The sequence below is a fragment of the Astatotilapia calliptera genome, chromosome 20 (genome assembly GCF_900246225.1).
Source record: "Astatotilapia calliptera chromosome 20, fAstCal1.2, whole genome shotgun sequence".
Taxonomy (NCBI): domain Eukaryota; kingdom Metazoa; phylum Chordata; class Actinopteri; order Cichliformes; family Cichlidae; genus Astatotilapia; species Astatotilapia calliptera.
The window spans coordinates 1652210-1677367 of record NC_039321.1 but is presented as its reverse complement, the minus strand read 5'-3'; the positions used below and the strand labels follow the sequence as shown (position 1 = coordinate 1677367).

At 42.3% G+C, this 25158-nt stretch overlaps 1 protein-coding gene across 3 annotated transcripts in view; it reads left to right on the top strand.

The window, feature by feature from the left end:
- The window catches only part of pdzd4 (PDZ domain containing 4), a 50874-nt gene that overhangs the window by 9794 nt on the left and 15922 nt on the right, over window positions 1–25158 (top strand). For 2 of the 3 annotated variants that reach the window (XM_026154500.1, XM_026154497.1), the window contains exons 3-6: window positions 19991–20044; window positions 21718–21820; window positions 23559–23799; window positions 23934–24018. In XM_026154500.1, the coding sequence (XP_026010285.1) occupies window positions 19991–20044; window positions 21718–21820; window positions 23559–23799; window positions 23934–24018 (483 nt within the window). The remainder of the gene's footprint in view (window positions 1–19990; window positions 20045–21717; window positions 21821–23558; window positions 23800–23933; window positions 24019–25158) is intronic. The other variant, XM_026154499.1, reaches the window with a different exon arrangement.

Genomic DNA, 25158 nt, shown 5'->3' with positions numbered 1-25158 from the left:
TCTGAATCTTTGGTCATAAAGCAGCAGCTCGGCTTCTGTTGCTGTATTAAACTTTATATTGTGGTAGTAATGTTCACAGAGTCACAGTAAGACCTGACTGACTTCTCTCTCTGTCTGTCACACACACACACACACACACACACACACACACACACACACACACACACACACACACACACACACACACACACGCACACACATGCACACACACACACGCACAAACTCCTCTGAGGGTTGTGCTTTCCTGCCGTCTCGATGATTGTTAGACATCATTGCTGCCTCCACTAGGTCACCTTAGGAGAAACACACAGACACACACCTGGGATTCACATTCATTATAGAACAGTGTTGGCCTGATTGATCTGAGCTCTCAGGGAGTTACAAGACTTCTGCAACCCCCAACACACACACACACACACACACACACACACACACACACACACACACACACACACACACACACACACACACACACACACACAGGCCCACCTTCCTGTGTTATACACCTTCCCCATCCGAATAAAGTGTTTTTGTTCATGATCCGGTCTTGGTGGAGTGATCACGGTCGAATCTTTTTTTCGTTCTTCTTAGAACAAAACTAAACATCCAGTTTGCTAAAGAAATGAGGTGGGACCCAGCTGTAGCTTTATTCATGTGTTTAAAATGAAGAAACGACCGTAGACTGAAAATTGTCTTCGTTATTACATCAGAGAAAAATGATCACAAGTTGTTGTACAGAGATGAAACCACCTCTGTGTTTTTATTGTCCGTTCATCTGTCAGCTCACTTGTTTGTTCTCCCTGCTGCACACTCATGGATTTAGGTTTACAGATGTGCTCAAAATGACCTGCTTTAGTTTAAATCAATTGTCGGGAAGGTGATTTAAAGATTCCTCGATGGTCTAATTTGATGCCACAGATGCTGGAGAACATTATTCTTGTTTATTATTATTATTCTTGTTCCTCTTTCTTGTGTTCTGTTTTTGGTTTTCCATTTTGTTCACAAATTTAATTTCAAAATGTTTTTTTTTTTTACTTGAGCCACAGTGAGTGTGTCAGGAGAAATTATAATCAGAAGCTCTGTTATTTCAGTGTCACTTTTTCTTTCTTTCTTTCTAAACATCATTTATAACTCAGTGGGACAACTTGGACAACTGTCCTTTACATCCTGTTTTTAAAAGCTGTCCTTTCAGGCTTCCTCTTTGGACAAAATTGTTTCAGTTTCTTCCGTCCAACTTTCTCCTTTTTTCGTGCCTTAGAGGTCTCGGCTTCTCTCTGAAACATCATCACCACTTCCTCCACTTCAGCTGGAGGTAAATGTGTTTCCTATGTAGAGAAATGGGAGCATGGTAGTATGCAGAAGGCTGTTGGTTCATAATGAGTCTCATTTACTAGCCGGCTCATGGTGGTGAGAACAAAACAGGCCGGTCCACATGATTCAAGAGTCTGATGGCAATTTTGTGTTTGCACTTGTTTCTTTGTGCAGGGAAACGATGTTTGCACACACGTCAGTGAATGATTGTTTCAGACGTCTTGTGGCTATTTTCTGATGCAGCTTTGAAAAATGAAGCTCAGGTGCCAGCTTCATTTTAGAGAGAAGAGGCTTCCTCCTGCAACCCTTCCATACAAGCCACATTTGTTCAGTCTGTTTCTTACCATACTGTCATGACCTTTAACCTTTAACATGCTAACTGTGGCTTGTAGAGATGGAGCTCTTGGTTTTGTTGTTTCTTTTTTAGCTCCGCAGAGTCTGACCTTGGGGTTAATTTCAATTTACTGACTGTAACTTTAAATTAAAATCATTAAAGTCTGTTGGTGCTGGCCAAACCTCACTGATACAACACTAACAAGTAATCTCAAGGTCAAAGGGTCTCTTCCAGAAGCAACCGTGAGAGTTTGGAGCCTTTAATTAAATGATTATTTAAACCAAAGTCCCGTCTCCTACCTGGGCTATAAAAGCACTAACACTGGAATCCAGTCTGTTAGTGATGTTTCCTGTTCCACGTGCACATTCTTTGTTCTTACAGTCGTCTTTGTCAACTCCTGAGATTTAAATTGAATCCAATGAGGTCTTCAGTAAATTAATCCCCATTTCATACAAATACTTGCTGTGTAGCATTTACTGTAACCAAGCGATTAGGTCAGCATCCTGCTTTGATTTATTGTCTGCATTTCACTTCCTGGTTTCATTTCAACTGCTTCAAGTTTATATTTGTACTTTGATGTTTTTCTCTTTTGTGGAAGGAATCCATTTGTACCCCAAATGCGAATGGGTGTTTGATTTGTCGATTAGTCATGCCTGCCAGCCACAGCCTCTGGTTTGTCCAACACTGCCTCCGAACATTTGAACGGCCCTCTCGTGGCTTCAGGCTCCATCTGTCTGTCTGAAGCTAAACGACTGCCAGAAAGAAAAAAACCCTCAAAGTCTGAATGAAAATCAAACGTCCAGATTCAAACTGAGCAAATCAAAGAAGGTGTGTAAGTGTGTGTTACCGTCAGGGCTCAGCAGAGCTGTACAGGTGTGTGTGCTGAAGCTGGCGGCTGTTATTCTGATTTCTTTTTGATTTCATTTGATTTCCTCGATGCCCGGCCTGTCAGGAAACCACACAGCGAGTCCTTCCACACTCACAGTTGGATGAAGATGCACATAAATACACATAAATGCACATAAATGCACACTGCCTTCTTTTGTTCTCTCTCAGTTCCATGTCTCTTTACATCTGTTACTGTATTGGCTTTGCTTCACTTTAGAGTAGAATAGAATAGAATAGAATTCAACTTTATTGTCATTGCACATGCACAGGTACAGGGCAACGAAATGCCGTTTGCATCCATCCAGAAGTGCTTTAGTGATATAGATATATTACAATATATATTAGCAATAATATAGATATGTAAGTATATTACAGAAATGGGTCTATTATGGTATGTTATAATGTACACGGTATGAAGTATGTTGTGAATGTTCTATAACTAAGTATGTACAGGCTGTAGTGAGTACAAGCTATGTACAGGATATAAATATGAAAAACTATACAGAATATGAAATAAATAACTTTACAGAATCTGAGATATACAGCTTTACAGAAATGGGAACTATGCAAGTTGTAAACAGTTGTAGGATTAAAGATTATTGAATGTACAGAATGATTATTTACAGAGAGCTATACAGTAGTGCAGTTAAGATAAGTGAGGGTGTAGATAGTTTCTACAGAGGCTATATAAAGTGCTAGTGGTTGTGAGTGGTGGTTCAGTCCATGTTATTATTGTGTTTGAGGGTACAGTTGTCCATTGTGGGTCTGTGTATGTCCAGTCCATGAGTTTAACGTGGGTCAGATGTCAGGAGGCAGAGTTCAGGAGTCTGACAGCTGTGGGGAAGAAGCTGTTCCGGTACCTGGTGGTCTTAGTCCGGAGGCTCCTGTAGCGCCTCCCAGAGGGCAGGAGGGTGAAGAGTCCATGTCACATGGGTGACTGGGGTCTTTGATGATTTTCCCAGCCCTTTTCAGACACCGCTTCCTGTAGATGTCTTTTATGGCAGGAAGTGGTGCTCCGGCGATGCGCTGGGCAGTTTTCACGACCCTCTGCAACACCTTCCGGTCCGAGGCAGAGCAGTTCCCGTGCCAGACTGTTATACAGTTGGTCAGGATGCTCTCGATGGTGCAGCGATAGAAGTTCACCAGGATGTCTGAGGACAGGTGGTTCTTCCTCAGAGTCCTCAAGAAGAAGAGGCGCTGGTGAGCCTTCTTGACCAGCTTGGAGCAGTTGGTCGTCCAGGTGAGATCCTCGGAGATGTGGACTCCCAGGACTCCACTTTAAATGCGTGTTTGACTAATTTCTTCACTTCCTGTTGACTAATTTTATTTTTGAATTGATCTCCAGACACGTTTTTTTTCCTCCCCCCTTTCTGGAACATCCCCACCCTCTCTTCTCCAACAACCTCTCAGCCTGCTTGCTTCTATAGTAACCCTGTCTTAAGTTGCTGCACATACAAAACACTAGAACTTGTTCTGTTTGTGTAGACACACAAGATTGATGCTGTCCCCTTATAAGAAACTCTGCAGTTGTGGAATAGGAAGGTTTTACTCGAGCAGCCAGGAGAGGGTTTTAGTGGGACAGTTTAGTTTGATCTGCATAACAGTGACAATGAATTTGTTTTGTGGGTAAAAACAACAGTAGTTTGTGGATGGACGTCTGTGGGTGTATGACACAGACGAACTGCTTACTTACAGTGCAGATGTTCTTTGGATCAGAAATACTTCATGTTATCATAAATACGTTGGCTACAGTCGAAACTTCAGACATGCAGTTATGAGTCTTAGAGAGTTTAACATGGAAGTCGACCCAAAGAAGAAATTCATTTCAAGCAGGAGGGGCTCTTAGATTTATTTCTTTTATTTTAAGAGTAATTAATTATTACATTAATTATATATATATATTAAACTAAACTTACCAACAGATAATTATTTAAAGGACAGAATCTCCCCATGCTTACAACCACAACTCATCACGCTTTCTAGCAACAACCGGAGAAAAGTGCCAAAAAATTACATCTTGCATTTACAAACTCTGTAGTAGTGCTAATATTACACACTGATCATTTTGATACACTTGCATAAAACTGTAACTGCTTTAAAAAACAGCAACAAAACAAACAGAAAAATCTATTGAAGATTCTTCAGTTCTCATGATTTTTATTAGACTCTCTGTCCTGATAAATGCATTTAGAAGTGCTGCCTCCTTCATCTGATACAGTGGCTGCACTCATGCATTACTGCCAGAAACAGCAGCAGCCAGTTATCTGCAGCTCTCTCTGTGTGGGTCTCTATTGGTGTGCACATATTACAGGAAAGCCTCGTTCTCTGAGTCAGGAACTGATAAAAGCTCTTATTTCCCACGCTTCAAAACTGAAAGCACCAGATTCCTGTGGCAAAAGAAAAGGTCTGAAATTAAAACTAGTGCATGTAGTAAAACATATGTATCTAATCTGTTCTCAGTCTCTGTTTTTCCATGAAGTCGTCCTCCACCTTCCTCGTGTTTGTCTCTTAGATGTAATCTCTACCACCGTCCTCCCTCCTGCTCTTTCTCCCCCCTTCGTTCCCCAGTAACCCCACTGCCTCTCCATCTCCGTCGCCTCCTCCACTCACTTCACTGTCAGATTTGTCTCAATGGGATGCTGTTGCCACGGTAACCAGGGTCATTAGGAAAGCTGTATTTATGCTTTCTCACACTGGAGTTGGCAGATCTGGTGTAATGAACACACGTGCATGCATGCGCGCGCGCGCACACACACACACACACACACACAGCTGCTTTTATAACACACAGAGAAGAAGAAGGCGAGGTGAAAGATCCACAGACATGTGCCGTTAAAACATTTGTTCAGCAGATCAGAGAATCAATCAAAACACAAAAAGAGGAGAAGAAAACAGCTGATGATGATTTTAAACACATTCATCTATTTTTTAGCTTCAATCTTACATTTTTATCATTTCTGCTCTTCTTCCACCAAAATGAGCCACGTTACATCCGTCTGTTCAATTCAGTTTTATTTATGTGATGCCAAATCATAACAGGAGTCACCACAAAGCGCTCAATATTGTAAGATAAATCTCCCACAATGATAACCCCAACGATCAGACTTTGTACTTCGGTGACAGTAGGAAGGAAAACCTCCCTTTTAACAGGAAAAAGCTCTGGCAGGAGCAGGCTCAGGGAGGGCAGCTGCTTCCTGTCTTTATGCTAAGCTGTTCATAAACAGCTCTCTAAAAGAATACTGGAGATAGTTTGTGTGAATTTCAGGGGCGACGACACCTCCTGGTTCTCTGTGTATATTTGCCTTCGTACACTACAAGCTGTTTGGTCTCAGTTTATTGAAAGTTCGATAGAAATCAGTTAAATATAGACAAAGAGTTCTGGGATGGATGTGCTTGTGAATGGGTGAACGAGACGTGCTGTAGTGCTGGAGCCCAAAGCTAAACACACACCGACTAAACAAAGTAAAAACAAAGCCTAACTGTTCAGCCCACAGGACACTTACACTGTCTGCTTTAACGCAATGAGCTCATCGGCCACTGGTGTTTCTTTTCTCTGTGGGACCGATTCTGCTGGTTTCTGAATGAAAAGAGTCAAATGTTCCAGTGATGTCGTTTGATCTTCTATCGTACTTTTGTGTCGCAGTGATAGAAATGCTTCACTGTCTGACTCTCAGTCATTTCAGAATAAAAAAGAAAATCCTCTTTTTTACATCAACGCGTTTACATGTTGCTCTTTATTCTTTATTATCTGAGAGTCGTCAAAACTGCATCAGTCTTAATGAGCTGCCGCCTCATTAGGCCTTCAGCAGCTGAAAGAAGCAACACTCCAGGGACTGAATCGGCCTGTTTGTGTTCAGCTGTGGATCTGAGAGGAGCACCAGGTGGTAACGTGTTGCTACCATTCCCATGCTGCACTGCTGCTGCACCGACAGGAAGTACTCATTGGAAAGAACTCAAGTCAGAGTTCAGAGTAGAAGACCGACTGATGAGCACTCGCTTCAGCAGCTGGAAGACTACATTTCAGAGGACTGAGCCAGCACCCAAACCTGGGTTTGATTAAATGCTCAGAAAATTAACGGCAAATTATTCTTGCCATTTGTCAGAGAAATAATTGGAAGGAGAGAATTTGAGCTCTGGGAAATTAAGGTATTTTCTTTCATAACATTTAATAAACAAAAAAAAATCACATTTTATTACAAATGTTAATTGTGGAGGCCTTAAATAATAAAACCCCTTTAAAGTATTACTTGTGTGACTGTTTCTCAGTTATTGTGTGTTGGCCTGGTGGGTCGGGGGGCGACACACACAAAACTTTCATTACATCACATTTGTTTTTCTAAAGGTCTCAGAGTTGGTTTAAAAAACTACAAGGAGATAAAATGATCCCAGAACATCCCCAAAATTTCCACAGCAATGACCACAAAAAACCAACCACACAGAGATGCAAAACGTCAGTCAATAACACAATAACATGCTTATCTTCCACCAGAATGTATGGGACATGAAGCTGATTGGACAACTGAGCACAACAGGGAGTAAGATTTGGGTTTAATAGTGCTGGAAGGAAAAAAAAGAGAGATTATTTGTGCTGCGTCTGCCAAACAATCGTGAATATCTTGAGCTAGCACCTGTACTTATTTTGCGGAAACGTGTACTAAACAACTGAATTTAAGAACTTGGTAAAATCCGAGCTTGCCCACAAGGACTTGAGCTTCCTGGAAACTTTATGTTACGACATTCTGAAGGCAAGTAAATGATTCAAAAGCTCGATAAATGAGGTGTAAGAGCATCTTCTGCAGGGACCCTGGAAATGTGTTTACAGTATAGAGGGTGTGAAATGTGTCCACAAACACCATCACTGGCTCAACATGAGCGTTAAAGGGACGTTGTTGTCAGAATCCATTATCTGTAACGACGGCTCACATCATCAGAGAAGCCCCCGGGGGCTGAGGAGGGGGGTGGATGATGGCTTGGATCGGCATCGTGTTTACTGTGCAGTTATGAATCTTAAACACACAAGATGGAGGTAATCTATGTGTTAGTATTCAGATTATGTTATATAGTTAAACTCAGAGCAACAAAGCATCCATAACCAGCTGTCTTTATGCAGATATTAAACTCAGACAGTGCAGAAAGCTCTAAATCAAAGCTGTGAGGCTGGAAATGAAGAAAAACAAAGTTTTGCGTATCTGAAATGGATCTGTCAGAGACAGAGGCAGGAGCTGCTGGCATACCCCGTATGGAGCAGGTGTGGGTAGTTGGATAGGTTAAAATATCTCGTATCCGTCACTTTATGAAGGAACAGCTTTCACATGTTTTCCAAACACGTGAATGTTTCAAATTAAATGTAATCAAAATGTTCTTTTGTGTGACGGAGTCGGTCTGGCAGCTGCTGTAATTAGCCGAACCACCAACGAGGGGAAAAAGGTTTATGCACTCAGACTGTGGAGGTCCTGCGTACTCAGAATGCTTGAAACCTCCAGTAACCACAGGTTTTATAGAGGTCAGAGGTCAAATGTGATGTGATATCAGCATGCGAACTATAATGTGATACTTCGAGTCCCCATATACCAGTATAATTTCTTACATGTTGCCAGTACAGCAGATAGTTTTAAAGATTAAAGATTTTTCATGAAAGAGCACACTAAAACCCATCATTGAGTATACTGTGACCAGACCAACTGTTTGTAGAGAAATTTAAATCTATGAATATTTTTGCATTGTTTCAATTGTAAACTCAGACTGTTCCAGATTTTCACACCACATACAGACACACAAAAGCCTTTACGGGTTGTTCGAGTTCTGGGTAATTTGAATTCTCCAAAGCCTCTCACATTATAAACCTTTTCTCGAATTTCAAATCTAGTTTGTAAATTTGCCGGTAAAAGTTTAGTAAAAGCTTTATACAAAATTATGGATGTATTGTAATTAACCAGATCCTGGAATTTAAGTAACTTTGCCTGAAGAAAGAATTTGTGAGTATGATCTAGATAACCAGCCTTGTGAATAATACGCAGTGCTCGTTTCTGTACTGTGACTAATGGATTAGTTGTATTTTTATATGTATTTCCCCACACTTCCACACAATATGTAAGATATGGAAGAACCAGGGTACAGTACAGAGTACGAAGTGCATCTTTATCAAGGAATTGTTTCACTTTGTTCAAAACTGCGAGGCTTCTGGAAATTTTGGTTTTTATGTGTCTGACGTGGGGTTTCCATGAAATTTTATTATCAATTACGACTCCCAAAAATTTGTTTTCACTCACATTATCAATTGGTACACCTTCAATGATAATTGGTAATTCTATATTATATTTTAAATTACCAAAAAACATTGCTTTAGTTTTATTTATATTTAATGATAATTTATTTATGTCCATCCATTTTTTTATTAATTTTAGCTCCCTGTTTACAGTCATTACAAGATCAGTATAATCATCGCTACTGAAAAATATGTTGGTGTCATCTGCGAACAGTATGAGTTTAAGTACTTGAGAAACATCAAAAATATCATTTATGTATACATTGAAAAGTTTTGGTCCCAACACTGACCCTTGGGGAACACCACATGTAATACCAAGTTTCTCTGAATGGTAATGCCCTATGCTAACATATTGTTCCCGACCTGTTAGGTAACTTTTTAACCAGTTACCAGTTTGACCTTATTTGATCTTGAAGAAGAGGTCAGAGGTCAAAAGTGATACTTAGAATTTCTATTTAATGTAAATATAAGTAATACCATTATAAAATATGATTTCTTACTGTCACTTATTATCACTTTGACCTCCAGGTTAATCTATTCAACCTAAAGGAGAGGTCAGAGGTCAAATGTGACATGAGATTTTAAACGTTTACATGGTTCTTTCTGTATGTTGACAACACACAGAACACTTATAAATATCATAGTTTCTAGTTCTAAGGCCAATAAATCATCAAGTTGGATTTGAAGACGTCGGTTGATGTAACACAAAGATTCCTGTTAACATGACAAACATAATATTTTTCTGATGCTGTTCCAAATGTGAGTTGATCCTTTCAGTCTCTCATCTTAATAACAGAAAGAATGACGATGATGATGAAATGGCTTTTGTTTTTCTCCTTCGTGGAAACCGTACTGCCATTTTCTTTTCATCCATTTGGATGCTGACAAGTTTGAAAGTTTGTGGCTGATGTGTGTGTGATACAACCTTCTGACCAAGTTTGTTAGCATTAGCTGACAACACAGCAGCTAACCCCGTCCTCAAAATACAGAATTGTGTCCTCATAGGGCTGCATCAGGGTAAAACTCTGCCAAATCAAACATGTAAGGACACCATCATCATCATCATCATCATCATCATCATCCTAACTGTTGTAATAAAGGTTCTCATGAAACCACGCCTAAACGTGATGACCTTTATATGACTGCTGTGTGACTGCAGGAATGCAAAGTTGATAAAAGAAATGATTTTTAGGTCATGAATATTAAAACCCATCATTGCAGTAATGCATGTTTATGCGAGGGCAGTTTTATAGCAAGCAGTGTGGATTTACATAATGGGCACATGACTGAGAATCAGCAGAGATATGTTCTGTAATATGTGCCAGTGCCCATCATGTGCAGCTGAAAGCTAATAAAGCACAATCTGAATGATTTGTGTTCATATTTGTATGCTACATGCTTTGTTTGCGCTTTCAAAATGAAATGTATGTCTGTATGCTGGTGTGAGCACCAGGGGCAGGCTGAACGATCCGAGCCACGACTCAGTAATATCGATGGTGGATGGATACGTCATAGAAAAGAGAAAAACTAAAGGAAGAAAGAAAAATGGTGATATTCTTGCGGGCGAGTTTTTCATAAACCTTTGGGAGCTCTGTTTGGAATAAACATGTTTCTGTTCACATACAGTCTGAATCTCAACCTTTTCCCATGGTGCTCATCGTGGGAACAAAATGCAGAATGTCTGAAAGCAATGAAAAGAGTCTGCTCTCCCAAATCACACTCTCAGGTTCTTCTGTTTCTCCATTTATTTGACAGCAGGAGCAGGAAGTTGGCGGAGAGTTTGAAGTCCTTAAACTTTGGTCTTTGGTTCTGTGCAAATATCTTGAGCTACATGTCTTTTTGCTTCCAAAGAGCTAGACATTTAGGTCAATTTAACTCAAAGTTACACACAAACTGCTGCTCTTAACTGATCTTAGAGTCAGTGACAGCTTGCCTCACACTCTGCTCTCCATCAGTCTTCCCACCAAGAGGTTTATCAAACAAACTGCAGAGCCTCAGCTTGACAACATCCAGTCTTTGTTAATAAGCGTGCGGACACTCCTGTGAAATGGAGACATGCTACAGTACCTAATCGGGTTTAAGTCAAGTGTAAAGGATCCGTGCAAACAGGCAGGAAGCTTCATGACTGAACGGTGTTTGAAATAACTTTGGTACATTTTCATTGAGGTTGATTTTTAGGTAAACTGGGCTGGCGCCGCTTGCCTTGTTTGTTCTGCATTTAAAGAAACCAAACAACTGGAGGACAAAAGAAGACGAAGAGTGAAGGTCATGTGGTCAGGAAGCAGGAAAACAAATCTAGCAAAGGCCGGACACAGGTCCTGAGTGGAGACCAACACATGTCGTAGTTTAGTGTTGCATTTCAGGCAGGAGTGCTGGAGATCTCAAACACATCTGCAGTGCAGCAAAAGCAAACCTGCACAGAAACACACACAGAGCTCCATCATGGACTGACCTCCTCAGAGTGCAGACCTCAGTGTTACTGAAGTGTGGGATCATCCTGGCACTGAACAGCACGAAAGGCAGAAACATCCAAAGAAGAGCTTTGAATGTCCTTCAAGAAACCTGGAGACCTGTTCCTGGAGATCATTACATTACAAGAAAGCTGCAGTTAAGGAATAAAGGTGGTTAAACCAGACATTGACGTTTGAGCTTATTGGAATCGTGCAAACTCTGTTTTGCTTTTATATACTGGATGTACATAAAAACATTTTCCTAGCAAAATATCAAGTACTTTTACCAGGTACTGTAGATGTGTTTCTCAGTGGGTGGGAGGGCCCCTCCCCCCTCTCCTCTTCCTGCCGGTGTCTGCAGATAAGGAGGATTGTTGGGCTAATATGGGAACGCCTGTGCACACTGCCGCTCAAACAAGCCCGGGGCACTTTCAGTCTGAACACTGTGTAACATTTTCCTCTGGTTACTGAATCGAAGGACATTGAAGGACGTAGGATTTAAGTCTGTTTGCTCGATGTGCCGGCGTTCCGCCTTAAAAAACCTCTGATTAATCAGGGCCTGGTCTGAGACCGCCTCCATGTCACTGAATCCTCTTCTCCACAAATGTTTATCATTTTTTCTTCTTATTTATGTCTTTGTTAAAAAAACAACCTAATAATTGGCATCGTTAAATGTACGTTTTCCCCTCTGTCACTAGCCACCAACTGACTTGGAAAAGTGCACAAGTGTCTGTGTTCACATTTCCACACAGACACTTGAGTGGAGCAGTGCATTAAAGGAGGGCATCTCAAACTTGCATGAAACAAAAGCTTTCTGTAAAGCTAGAAACCATTAGAGAGTAGAAAGAGTGTTTTTGTGGTTGTTTGAGTAAAATGATCCTTAAAGAAAAGCTCTGGTCTGTAGCAGCAGTTGGGTGCCAGGACACACGCTCAGTGCGAAGACTGGTGAACTGGCTGGTGTGAGTCAGATCTCAGTTTTCAGTCTGGTCATTTATCTACATGCACATGGGCAACAGTCACATTTCTGCAGGGAGCTGATTTCTTCAGTGTCAGAGAGGTTCTTGTAATTGGGTAAAAGGATGAGGAAAAAGTATCCAGCTGTGTTTCTTCTTAAAGCCAGATGTGTCTACAGTGTCTGAGCAAAGTGCACGGCAACAGAGGCAGAGAAAGTATGGATGTGACAGCGGAGCTGGAGGGGAAAAGGATGCACACGTCCAAAACGATTTCCTCCTTCCAGAGGCTGAAGGAACCTGCTAGAAGTCTGAATATGTCGTTTTCCCTCCTTTGTAAAATTAGTCTCGTTGGTACATGTTTGTGTGCATGCTGCCTCAGTGTTGGAAACTTAAACAATGGCACATGGACAACATCATCCAGAGTCTCCAAACAAAGCTTACAGACTCATAATGGTCCTCTTTCACAAAGGGTCAAAGTTCACATTAGGAGGCTGGAATTCTGATTCAGTAAAAGGACCAGATGTTACAGTCCCTGATCATGCATTGCTTTAACTGGAGAAAATCTTAAAGGATGGCTGTTAAGAGGAAAGCCCAGAAACTTTACCAGCAGCACACATCGTTGTGCGCCTCGACTTTCGGTCTTTAACCCAGGCTAATTTGCCATTTTTTCTTCCTTGGTTAGGGTTAGCGATTAGAGATCTGATCTAGATTATCATTTTAAAACGTGGGACACATCGTCAGTAGTGGACCTTGGATTCATCGGCTGTTTCGGCCGTTATCGCTAGACACCCTCATCCAAGGAGGCCCTGCCAGGGTTGATCAGGCCCCGGAGTGTCTCTGGAGTTGCACCACGATGGTGGTTTAATTACTAGTAAAATGCTGTAATAGCTTCCAGCTAGTACTCTGCCAGTGTGGACTGTGTAGACTTCATGTGTTTCAGTAATTGCTGTTCTGTGTTTGTTAACCTGATTTCATAGCCCTGCAGAGTAGTTTGCATTTTGCTTTGTCATTTTTATAGACTTTCACTTCCACAGGACAACCCCGTCTCACTATTATGTCTCTGTACATAATAGTGAGATTGCCAAAACAGCAGCATCAGTCTAATTATCTCCAAACTTTCTTGGTTCATAATGTTTCAGTTCACATTTAGTTTTCATGACTCACTGTTGAATATTCACCTTGTTTATTATGTTACTTTATTTTATTATTTGTGTAACTTTGATGTTTGTGCATTTTAAAATCCATACATTCACTTTTTAAACAATCTGTTTTCTCATCATCACATCACATCAGACCAGAGCAGCACCTGCAGCACATCTTTCACTCTTTCCCTGCTCAACTCGTCTCAGCGCTTTTAAGATGAGAAACACGGCCTCAGACTTGGAGGTGCTGATTCTCCCCCGACTCACTTCACTGGGATGCAAACCCTTCACAGCTCAATGAAGATGAAGCCAACAGGACCACAGGAAACAGTGATGAGATGCTGAGACTGAAATCTGACATCCTTGGCTATTTCTAGAAACCCTGTCCATAAATGGCTTGAACAGAGTCAAAGGGCAGCGAGTCTGACATACAGCTGCCCATGAAAACCAAGCTCTTGCTGGATCGTTTCAATATCCACGTCTATGAATAGCCTGAATATGAGCTTTTATGTGATGCCCAAGCTGACCTTAGCAAACCGAACCATCAAGCTATCTGATCTTAAAATGCTTTTGTGAGTTGAGGAGCTGCTGGTTTCGATGCTGTTTAAAGACTTGTTGTTTCCTCCCGTCTGTTACAAACAGGCTCCATCAGTCAGGCCGACAACAAGGAACAGATGTTGTGTAGGAGGAACGTTGTGGATTATTGCTGCTCCGGCAGAAGCATCAGTGAAATGCCTGGAAGCTAAAATGGAAATGTTTGAATCATGAATCATAATTAAGAGTGTTTCAAGGAAACGCTGGAGGTTTTCAGTGGGTTGGAGCTCTGTGGAGACTCCACTCAATGTTGAACACAACAGATGTGATTTTGCTGTGAGAATGTGAGCTGAGGTGTTCGTGTGAACAAAGGTTGGACAAAGTGCGTCTGCGTTGTTTGACGGGACGTGTAAATGTGCACGTTTTTAAATTCTTAGATGTCTGTTCTCCAAAAAAATAAAAAAATGCAGTAACCAAGAAAAAAATGTCACGTTTACTGAAATCCCAGCTCGATTTAAATGTAAACGTTGATCATAATAATCACGACTGAGTGTAATTTGAGTATAATGACTGAAAACAAGCTGGACGGTGTCCACTGAAGCCTGGCCCAGTTTCAGATGCTAGCTGTGTTTCAATCACACTTAATTTTGCTCATTGATTATTTAATGATTGCAGCGATTATGATTCATTTTTAAAGCTTTGAGTCTGGATCATCGTCACAGGTGTGAGCTGGGAGGACTTTTTAAAAGTTTCAATTACTTTTTATTTTATAATAATAAAGCTGAGATGTGGGGTTGCTATAGAGACACAGACCTACAGTCACCATGTTTGGATGCTCGATGTCAGTCTGTAAAAATATATTAAAAATGTTTGAAATAATTAAGAAAATCGGTGTAAGAAAGGCCTCTTTTCTTATGTCAACCTGTCAGAAAACATTAATATCACTTAATTTTCAGCAGCACCAGTCTTAGTACCATCCTCCCCCTGCTAGCAGCTTCACTGGTTTACCATCACCTCGTTTTAATGGTGCTTGTTCTGCTTTGCTGAACAAAAATAATGGGCTGAATCTGTGTGAGGACGCCGGAGCAACGATTCTCAAAGTTCAGATTCAAGTTTGTGTCTGACTTTTCACAGCCTGCTTGGTTAGGTTTGGTTAGTGTTGTTGCGTCACCCGTCCATGTGTCCATGTGTGCAAAGAGATTCTTAATCGCAGTCGTTTTATGGAAGCATTCAAAAGAATGTTTTTGCTTTTTCTGCTCATAAATGTATGTGTAGAAATTAGAGACCTGTCCAAAAACAGGTGGATGCAGACTGACCACAGAGGCTGAGCATGCCGCCGCAGCAGCCCTCCTCTAAATGAAGTCAGTTCTCCACTGAGGGCCTCTTTGTAGTTTCCACTAATCTTCAGGTCTATTCTTCAAACCTCAGCTTGACTGCTATTAGACTCTGAAAGTCCAGATAACTGAAAGAGGTGAGAAAGAGAAATCAGAGTGCCATTCACTCCTTTTTTCATCTTCTTTGTCACCCATCCCCCATTTTCTCTCTTTCTACTCCTCATTTTTCTTGCAGTTTGTCCTGATTTCATCCTCCATCTCCTCTTTCTTCCTCTCTGACCGCTCCCGTCTCCTCCTGCTGCTCTCTCTCTCTCCTTCGGGTATGATTATAGTATCTCTGCTTTCCCCTCGGCGTGCTCTGAAATGAAAAATGGATCCCTCACACATCTCTCTCGCCTGTTTGTGTGTTCATGCGCTATAGAGACCGGGTGGGTGAAAAAGATAAATGACAGGAAAATGTGTTCATGTGGAACTAGTTCTGCGTGTGTGCTGATAGATGTGGTGGAAGTGTGTGTTGATGGCATCAGTAAATAGTTAATGAGCAGAGAGAAGAAACGTGTTGAAGCCCCAGGAGCTGCTGATGCAAACGGAAACACTGAAAACACGGCAACAACAATGCAGAACAATAAAAGGAGTCACCGGCGGCTCCACGTGCCACGACGATCAGAGCAGCTTAAAGCTGATGGCAGTCATTTTACTCAAAAGCCCAGCAGGCCTGTAAAGTCTCAGCGCACCGTCTGCTTCAGTGGCAGCTTTTACTCGTCTCTACTTTCGCTCTAATCAGTTCTGCTGCCTGTTTGCACGTCAAGTCTCATGTCAGACTCGGCTGTGACGGCCGTTTGTGTCAGCTGGTAAACGTTGAGCCCAAGTGCAGGAATAATAGAGTCCAGTCATCCTTTTAAAGGTTTGTGTTCTTCACATGCCTAAAACTGCACTCTTCATGCTGAGCTTCCTGTGATGGATTTAGGGTTGGGGTTTTGTTAATTTGGTGTTATGGTACTATCACGTCATTAAGATAAGATGGGGCCTTTTATGTGAGCAGAAGGATTGTAAACCCGACTCTGTTTATGGGAGAACACATTTGTTTTTCTCGACAAACTGAACCTGCTGCGCCTATTAATTAAAAAGGAACACATCATGTGTTCTTTGTTAATATTGGCTGAAGAAGTCAGGAGCCAAACAGCAAAGGAGTCTCCCCCACAGGGTTAAAAAGGATGATTTTAGGAATGCTTTCCACTTGTTGAATACAATCAATAATCCATCTTAAACACAACAGGCTTCTGATGGAGTTTCATCCAGCTGAACTGAAAGCTCCATCGGATGTCGGGGTTCTCTCACGGGAAAAGTAGAAGGGCTGTTTCCAACAAAAGGCAACAGTCAGCTCTTTTCTCTCATTCAATTATTAATTTCACACTCCACTTAGCTGTGATTTCTGTCCGCCTAATGTGGCAGAGCCCAGTCGGGACGAGTATTGTCATCGTCCTGTAGCCACACGTGCACGCCGCCGTAATGAGCCGGAGCGCGGCGGGGGGGGGGGGGGGATGTTTTGAGTGCTATAATTATCATGGACAAGAAAATCACACACTCAGAGTCAAGTTCCACATCCACACAAACAAACACAGTGACGCCAGCGTGCTCACCAGCCGTGCCATCAGAGGCGACAGCTAAGACGCGCACGTCGCTCAACTTAAAAACCAAAAAGCAACTGTTTAAATATTAAATCTGCAACGTGAAATAATTAACTAGAAACATTCTGCCTTAAAACTTCTTTACTTTATTTAAATGTGAAACATTCAGAGTCATATAAAAGGACTTAATGGTGCTCTTCAAAAAAGTCCAACTCGCTCAGTTATTTTCCAACAAGTGTTAAAACACAGGACACTTAAACATGAGCTCATAGCCTTTGTACAACACACTAAAGAGCAAATGTTTGTGTCCCATATGCACACACACACACACACACACACGCACACACGCGCACACACGCACACACACACACACGCACACACACACACACACACACACACACACACACGCACACACACACACACACACACACCACACACACACACACGCACACACACACACACACACACACACGCACACACACACACACACACAGAAATGTTTTTAGTCAGTGCAGAGATTCCAGGCAGGCGTGTTTAATGGGAGATGAAACACACAATAACAGTGAGAGCCTGATAGATGATTGTGATTATTGACTGGATATTGACCGTCTCAAGCCTCATGTTCACTGACAAACACGTACAGATGCGCGTGCGCGGACACACACACACACACACACACACACACACACACACACACACACACACACACACACACACACACACACACTGCCAGACAACCTGCAGAGGGCATGTAATGCATAACAATTAGCTCTGAAACAAAGGCAGGGAGGAGGAGGAGGAGTGTGTGTCTGTGTGTCTGTGTGGGTCCATGCATGTGTTCATGAGCTGGTGTGTCTCACCTGGAAGTAGCAGGTTAGGCTGTACGTTTAGTTGCTTCCTGCATGTGTGTCTCCAGGCATTAGTTTGATGAGTGTGTGTCTGCACACATTAATCTGATGTGTTGACTCCAGCACGCCTGAGCAGCTAATAGATACAGTGCATTAATTATTACAGCACATACCTGTAGAAACACTGAACATTCTCATAAATAATTACCTGCATGTTCATTTCTAAGCAGGTGTTTCCTGTAATATCTCCCCCCGAGTGACGGCTGCACACCCTCTGTTCTGCTTACAGCTGTATTACTTATGCTAATGTGTGCAGCTCATTGCGTAAATGCTTGTCACGAGCTGTTGATTGAGGCGGGAGCCAACTAGAGGTGAGCGGCTAGCTTGTAAATTGGCGTCTGTTCTGCCTTAAGTGTGCAAAACACTGTGTGGGTTTCATTTGACAGTTTGTGTGCTGTAACATGTGGCACTACACCTGAAGTCTGGACGTGGAGCAGGTCCCATCATAATGTCCACCATGAGGTTACTTAGTGGTAATGTTTTCACCAGGGCTAAAAATGCTAACAGGAACGGTGCTGCACTTTGTGACATCACATGAAAACAGGTTTTCTGCTATTTTATATTTTTGTGCAAAATGCTACAACAGCCATGTTTGCACATCTTCCTGCTGCTGACTGATCACTAAATGGATGATAATTGTCTGATAATTATTTAAAACAGCATCAATAAGCAGAAATGCTTCATGAATGAACTCAGTGTAAAGCTCATGGTTCACTGTGAACAGATCGCCAGCCCCTCCCAGGGCTAACACAGAGAGGGCACCATTCATGCTCACACCCATGACTGAGTACTGTGAGCCAGAGAGAACCCACACAGCCGGCCCGTGGATTCAAACCCAGGACCGTCCTGCTGTGAGGCAGCAGAGGCGCTTTTCTGATGTCATCTGAGCCTTTTGGTTCAGTTTGTAACGTTGAGGGTGGCGTCTTCCTAACACTGCATGAATAGCTTAAAATGACTGAAGGCTACCCTCAGAGTACAGGATAGGAGTACTGCGTGTTGTTCCCGAACAATAACTTGAAAAAATACCAGTTATGAATAATTCCAAAAGTAATTAAACTGCAATTAATTGAGTAAAAATACACAGATGGAGAAAAAATGTTTAGTGCAGGTGAAGATGTTGAGTTTCAGATGTTGAAAGGTGAGAAAACTGATTTGTGATAGAAAAGCTGAACACAGACAGGAGCGACGTCCTGTTTGTGAGACGCCTCCTTTTCTGATCCAGACCAAAACAAAAACCGGGAGAAGTGTTTGATCACAGCTCTCCAACAGCGACACCAAAAATCCACAAAGATCCTCAGTGGAGCAGAAGCTCCTGTTTTAAGCTCAGCTTGTCAGAAAGATTCTGTCGAACATGGCTATAAATCTGTAAAGTGCCAGAGCACAAAGGCAAAACAGTGGTTTGCCATCATCTTAGTGACGTCTATTCGACTCATTTCCAGCACATCATAGCGCTCCGGGTACTTCGACTTGCTCCCACAGTCCAAAGACATGCAGTCAGGTTACACGGTGATTCTCTACAGGAGTAAATGTGACTGTGAATGTTTGTCTGTGGCTCTGTGTCAGCCCTGAGACGCTACCTGACTAAGGTGTGCCCCCAGCCCCAGACAGGCTCCGCCCCCACACGACCCTGAATTGAATAAGCAGAAGAAAATGAATAGATGGATGTAATGCTCCTTTAGTGCAGCCCTCAGTTCAGCCTCTCGTCTTCTCTTCTTTTGTTTGGCTGCTCCTCACAAACAGCAGGTGGGTGGAGCTTCTTACACCACCTCACGATGACATCACACAGATCAAAAAGCAGAAGTGTTTCAAGCAGTCAGACAGAGTACTTCTACACACACTGACCGCATCATTATTACAAATGCATAAAATCAGCAACAACATAGCTGTGCGTCCAGTTTGTAACAAAATACAGAAAAACATTTATTTACGTTTATTTTATTTTTAGACGTCATTTCATTGTTAAAAACATTAGACCCTGATTGTGTTTGTGCGCCTTTTATTTCATAGCATTTATAAAATAACAGGTGGAAAAATGAAATATTTGAGTGGTTTTTAAACACAGTGCAGCCAATGAGGAATGTTACACCTAAAATGTGGAAAACCCTTCGGAAACATTAAATCTCTCCATGTGTTAGACAAGAAAAGAAAAAAAAGGAATTTTGTCTCGTTTTCTGTTCCTGGACAAACTCCAGGGCGTCTCTGTGACCTCACTGACCATCAGTCTGTGTCTTTCTCTCTCTTAGCAGAAAGGCTGGAGTAGCTCCCTGCGGCCGATGGACAGACACGGAAACGTAAAGGTAGATCTCACTGCTGCCATCCGTCAGCTTCCAGTGATCCTCCTCCGTGTCTGACTTCTCTTCCTCTTTGCCTGCTGTCCCGCTTCCCTCCATCCGCCTTCTATCTGTCATCTTTAATACGGTTCCACTCCCATAAAGCTGATGACAGATAGAGAATATTTCCTCCCACTCTGCCGCCTACACAGTTTTTAATAACTGATTTATCGGAGGAAGGTCTGATAAGTGTGCGCCAGCTCTCTGCGCTACCAGAAGCTCTCTTTCATGTTTCCACATCTACATTTTAAGCTTTCTGTATTCACTGCCTCCATGTTTCAACACCTTCCTTTACTCTTACAATACAGCTTCCACCTCTGATTCCAAAACCTTTAATCTCACAGGAACAACATTTTAAATAAAAAGCCCTCAGTAGAATATTACACAGTGACAGGTGGAAAGACTTGGCTTAGAATATTTTATTAAAGAATAAATAAGCAGAGTGTTTTCTTCAGTTTTCTGTTGGGCTCTATCACTGTTTCTCTTTAATAAGATCAGAGAGGTTCAAAGTTCAGTAAGTGACCGAGCAGCAGTCATTCTAAACAGAACCCACCAAGAAAGTTCCCACCTCGTCCACTCACAGCTCGGGTCCTCTACCAGAGGCCTGGGAGCTTGAGGGTCCTGCGCAGTATCTTAGCTGTTCCCAGGACTGCGCTCTTCTGGACAGAGATCTCCGATGTTGTTCCCGGGATCTGCTGGAGCCACTCGCCTAGTTTGGGAGTCACCGCACCTAGTGCTCCGATTACCACGGGGACCACCGTCACCTTCCACATTTTTCTCGAGCTCTTCTCTGAGCTCTTGGTATTTCTCCAGCTTGTTCCTTCTTCCTGATGTTGCTGTCATTGCGAACCGCTACATCAACTACGGCCGTCTTCTTCTGTTTGTCTACCACCACTATGTCCGGTTGGTTAGCCACCACCATCTTGTCCGTCTGTATCTGGAAGTCCCACAGGATCTTAGCTCGGTCATTCTCCACCACCCTTGGGGGCATCTCCCATTTTGACCTCAGGACTTCCAGGTTATACTCGGCACAGATGTTCCTGTACACTATGCCGGCCACTTGGTTATGGCGTTCCATGTATGCCTTGCCTGCTAGCATCTTGCACCCTGCTGTTATGTGCTGGATTGTCTCTGGGGCATCTTTACACAGGCTGGGGTCCTGCCTGGTGTGATAGACCCCAGCCTCTATGGATCCGTGCTCAGAGGTTATATATACACATATATATGAAGCATAGTGAAAAACACCACAACATTAAACACATCCAGTATTAGTGAGCTTTTAACAAAGATAAGCATCAGATTAGATGTTGATTCTTCATACAAGAAAATAGTTTAACACAACTCAAAGAATAAAAAGATCCTGATTGAATTAAATAAAGTAGAATTTATTCTTTTCTTTTTTCCTCCTTGTTTTAAATGTGTTTTTGTTTATTGATTTGAATCCAAATGCATGTCCATGAGTTTGGCTAAAGGCTGTTTGAGTTCTTTTTCATCAGCCTCTGATATGATGCTAAATTATTGTGTCTGCATACATTTCATCACCGTCTCTGATTTTTGTTTTCCTTGTGAACTTAATTTATTCTTCATGCGTTCATTGTCTGCATATAAATGAAGCTGGATAAACCTGCATTCTTCTTTAGCTCAGAGGAAGAAGACCCTCTCAGCTGCCGCTAGACCAATCACAAAACTCCCAGGAGCCTTTGAGCCAGTCTGGGCTGGGGTGCAAAAGTCACAGGAGGAAAGGTAAACAGTTTATCAGATATTAGACGCATGCAAAAGCACAGACCGTGTCAGTGCTTTTACCTGCTTCTTTCACAGGTGCTTCCTCCTGTCTTTGAAGTTTTGTGTTTCTGTCAGACACAAATCCTTTTTCCTTTCTTTTCCCGTCTCATCCTCACTTCTCTTCCTCACTTTTAGCCCAAACCACACTTAATGCTCTCTCTTTCACCGTTCCCATATTCTTGCCTCATTACATCTCAGCTAATCTTTTCATCCTTTTCTTTTCATTCTGCCTCATTTAAGCTAATGTTGTTGTGATATTTTATCTGTCTCGTCTTTCTCCCTCATTTCTTTAAACTTTTCATCTCTCTCGCTCTTAGCATCAAATATTCGTGTCATTGCTGCAGTTCAGCCATCTTTTCTGATGTAACTGCAGCGTTTTAATATCCGTGCCTCTGTTTCACTATCACTCACGTCACCTGCCTCCTTTCAAGTCTGCTCACTTCAGTTACTCGAGCAAACAGTTGCTGATGAAAACACATGTATGCAATATTGTGCAATATTACTATGAAAAACATACAGTCACCTGTGAGCCACACATGATGACGGTGGGGAAAAAGAAAAGACCTCCATCAGTAGGTAACATTTCAGACAACTGCAAAGTGAAAGCAAGGCGATCGAAAGGTCCCACAGCCAGTGAACGCATCTACTGCCACTTGGTCCTTTCATATGAGTCAGTTAGCCCGATTAGGCTCTAAATCAGCCACCACAGCAGGACTTAGTGAAGGCCAGTATCATGGTTTGAGTCAAAACCTTGTGACCGGGAGGGGTGAGAGAAGGAAGACAGGATAAAAGACATAAATGTAATGCAGCTGTTATTGAGGGCGGAGAGGTGATTTGTGTTTGTGAGCAAATCTCCAGCAGATAGAAAAGACAGTCCAGGTCTGATGTGGACGAAAATGTTGGTGAGCAACAGATCACAGGTGCAAATAGTCTGTAAATGCTGGGAGTCTGGGTTCATGGTGTTCTCTTCTCTGTAGAGCTTCTGAAGGTCAGCTGAGTAAATCTGAGAAAAAGCAAAGCCTGAAATGTGAAGGCAGCGTTTGGCTTCAGATGGACTGCTACTTTGTGTGATAGCAGGACGTCTGAACTCTTCATCATGTTAGACGCCACCTCTGAAGGTTGTAGCTCAAAGCTACTCCTTTGATTTCGCTGACCTGATCATGCACCACCAACCTGGGACTCTCCACCGTTTGACCCTAGAACTGAAGAAGCTTCTCGGATGAGAGGTGAAACGTTTTCAAGCAACTTAAAGAAGTCCGGATGCTTTTCTTTCCAAGCTCCTTAGAAAACATTCTCAGGTTCACAGTTGGAAGAGTAAGACAAAGACAAAATGAAAGGTTGGAGCTAGAAGTGACCAAAAGGATAGGAGTGTGTAGCCCAGTTAACATTTATTTCTGCTATAAAGTCAATCATTCTCATATTAGAGTCTAATGAGGAAGGGCAGTTTCTAACACGTCTACGTCAGTTACACTTTTCACATCTTTCTGCTGTACATGATAAGCCTGGGTTAGCAATAAGCACCCCAAATTATAACTACTTGTTTGGATACAGTTTGTTTGGACGTGGTTCCATGTGGGACATCTTCAAATCATCACAAAATATTATAACGTGTAAATTTCAGTTTGTCCCAAGAGTTTCAGTTTAAACTCGGCTCCGCTCCGTCATCTGTGCTCCTGAATCTCCTGCGTCTCCTCCTCAGGTACGTTGGTGTGCGGAAACGGGACGGTCAGCTCCTCCGTCTCTTCTGTTGCCATGGTGGCGATCCCTGACTGTGTTGACAATGCAACGCAGACTGACATCAGTTTCCAGAACACTCTGACCCTGGGGAGAAGCAGAGGTCACCACCACCACCATGGTGAGGGAGGCTCCTCCTCTCCCCCACCACCTCCTCCATCACCTCCCCTCCCTCACCTGGCAGTGCCGTACGAGATCAATGAGTTGTACGTTCTGACTCGTGGTCATTTCTTCACACTAAAACAACATTGATTTAAAACTTTCCACACATTCCACAAATGTCTCAAACACTGGACACAATGGTGATCGGTTCCTCTGTCCCCCACCTCTCTGTCTCCAGCTGTGTGTTTGAATACAACGACCCCAATGACTACTTTGATGTATCCAACCACGAGGTGGACAGGCAGGATGACCTGCAATATGAGGTGAGAAAGCGTCAGCTGCATTTCCAACAACCAAATGACACAAAATGAAAATGCTCCAAAAATTCCTTCGGCAGTTTTTCCCATTCACTAACACAATGGTTGTCAACCTTTTTCAAGCACTGGGCCCCATCCTGAGAGGAACCTCCACATACCCAGAGGCAAATTTCTGACTCCATGAAAAATACATGCACAAAGCCACATGCAAGTCACTTATCCTGATGAATACGTCTGGAATATAAAGCAGGGCTCCCAGCTGTGGTTCATCATGTCAGCTCAGAGCAAAGACTCAATTTTCATGCATTTTCAATCACGTGTCTCCCCTGTGAAAGCAAGACAGAAGATACCATTCACTGTTTCACTGCATGTGAAGGATATCCAGAATAAGACTGAAACACATTGGTTGGCCTGGCTGTGTTCACATTTTAATTTGATCCATATGAGACACACAGTGGATGAATTTGACTGCAGCGTAGGAGACGGTAGTTTACGTCTCCGAGACAAATCTTTGTTCGTTGGTCTGGAGATAATTTTTCACAACTGATGCATATTAAGACTTAAAGTAGCACACTCTCTATTTGAGTCCAAACTAAACTGTCTACTGCGCTCACTCTGCATGCACCTTTGTGGGCGACATTTCCATCGATCCACATTTTCTGTTGCTCATCCAGGACGGGTTTCAGCAGTCGCCTCCAGCTGTTCTGGTGGGACACCGAGCTGCTCCCATCCCTGTCCAGTGTGCCTTTGAGCCTCCTCCCTGCTGACCTCAGCCTCACATGACTGCGGTGTAGTTCATTAGTACTCTGATACTAGTCTGTTTTTAATTTATGAAATTAACTTGTGTATAATATTTATCAGTATCAGATTTAGTATTTTTGCATTGTCCTTTTCTCATGGTGGAACCAGTGAAATGATCATTCTTTTAAAGGGAGCATGAAAAAAGACGAGGAAGATGTCAGAGACGAAAAAAATCACTTGAAGTAAAAAATATAAGAATTCAGACATTTATACCTGTGCAGCAACAATCAGGCCATTGAGAGCGGGACTGAAACAAAATGACTTATTTTGTGAGTAAAGGTCAGATCCGTCATATTTTTGGTGTATAAATATCTAATGAGCCGCTGTTTTAGGCTGAATGGACGC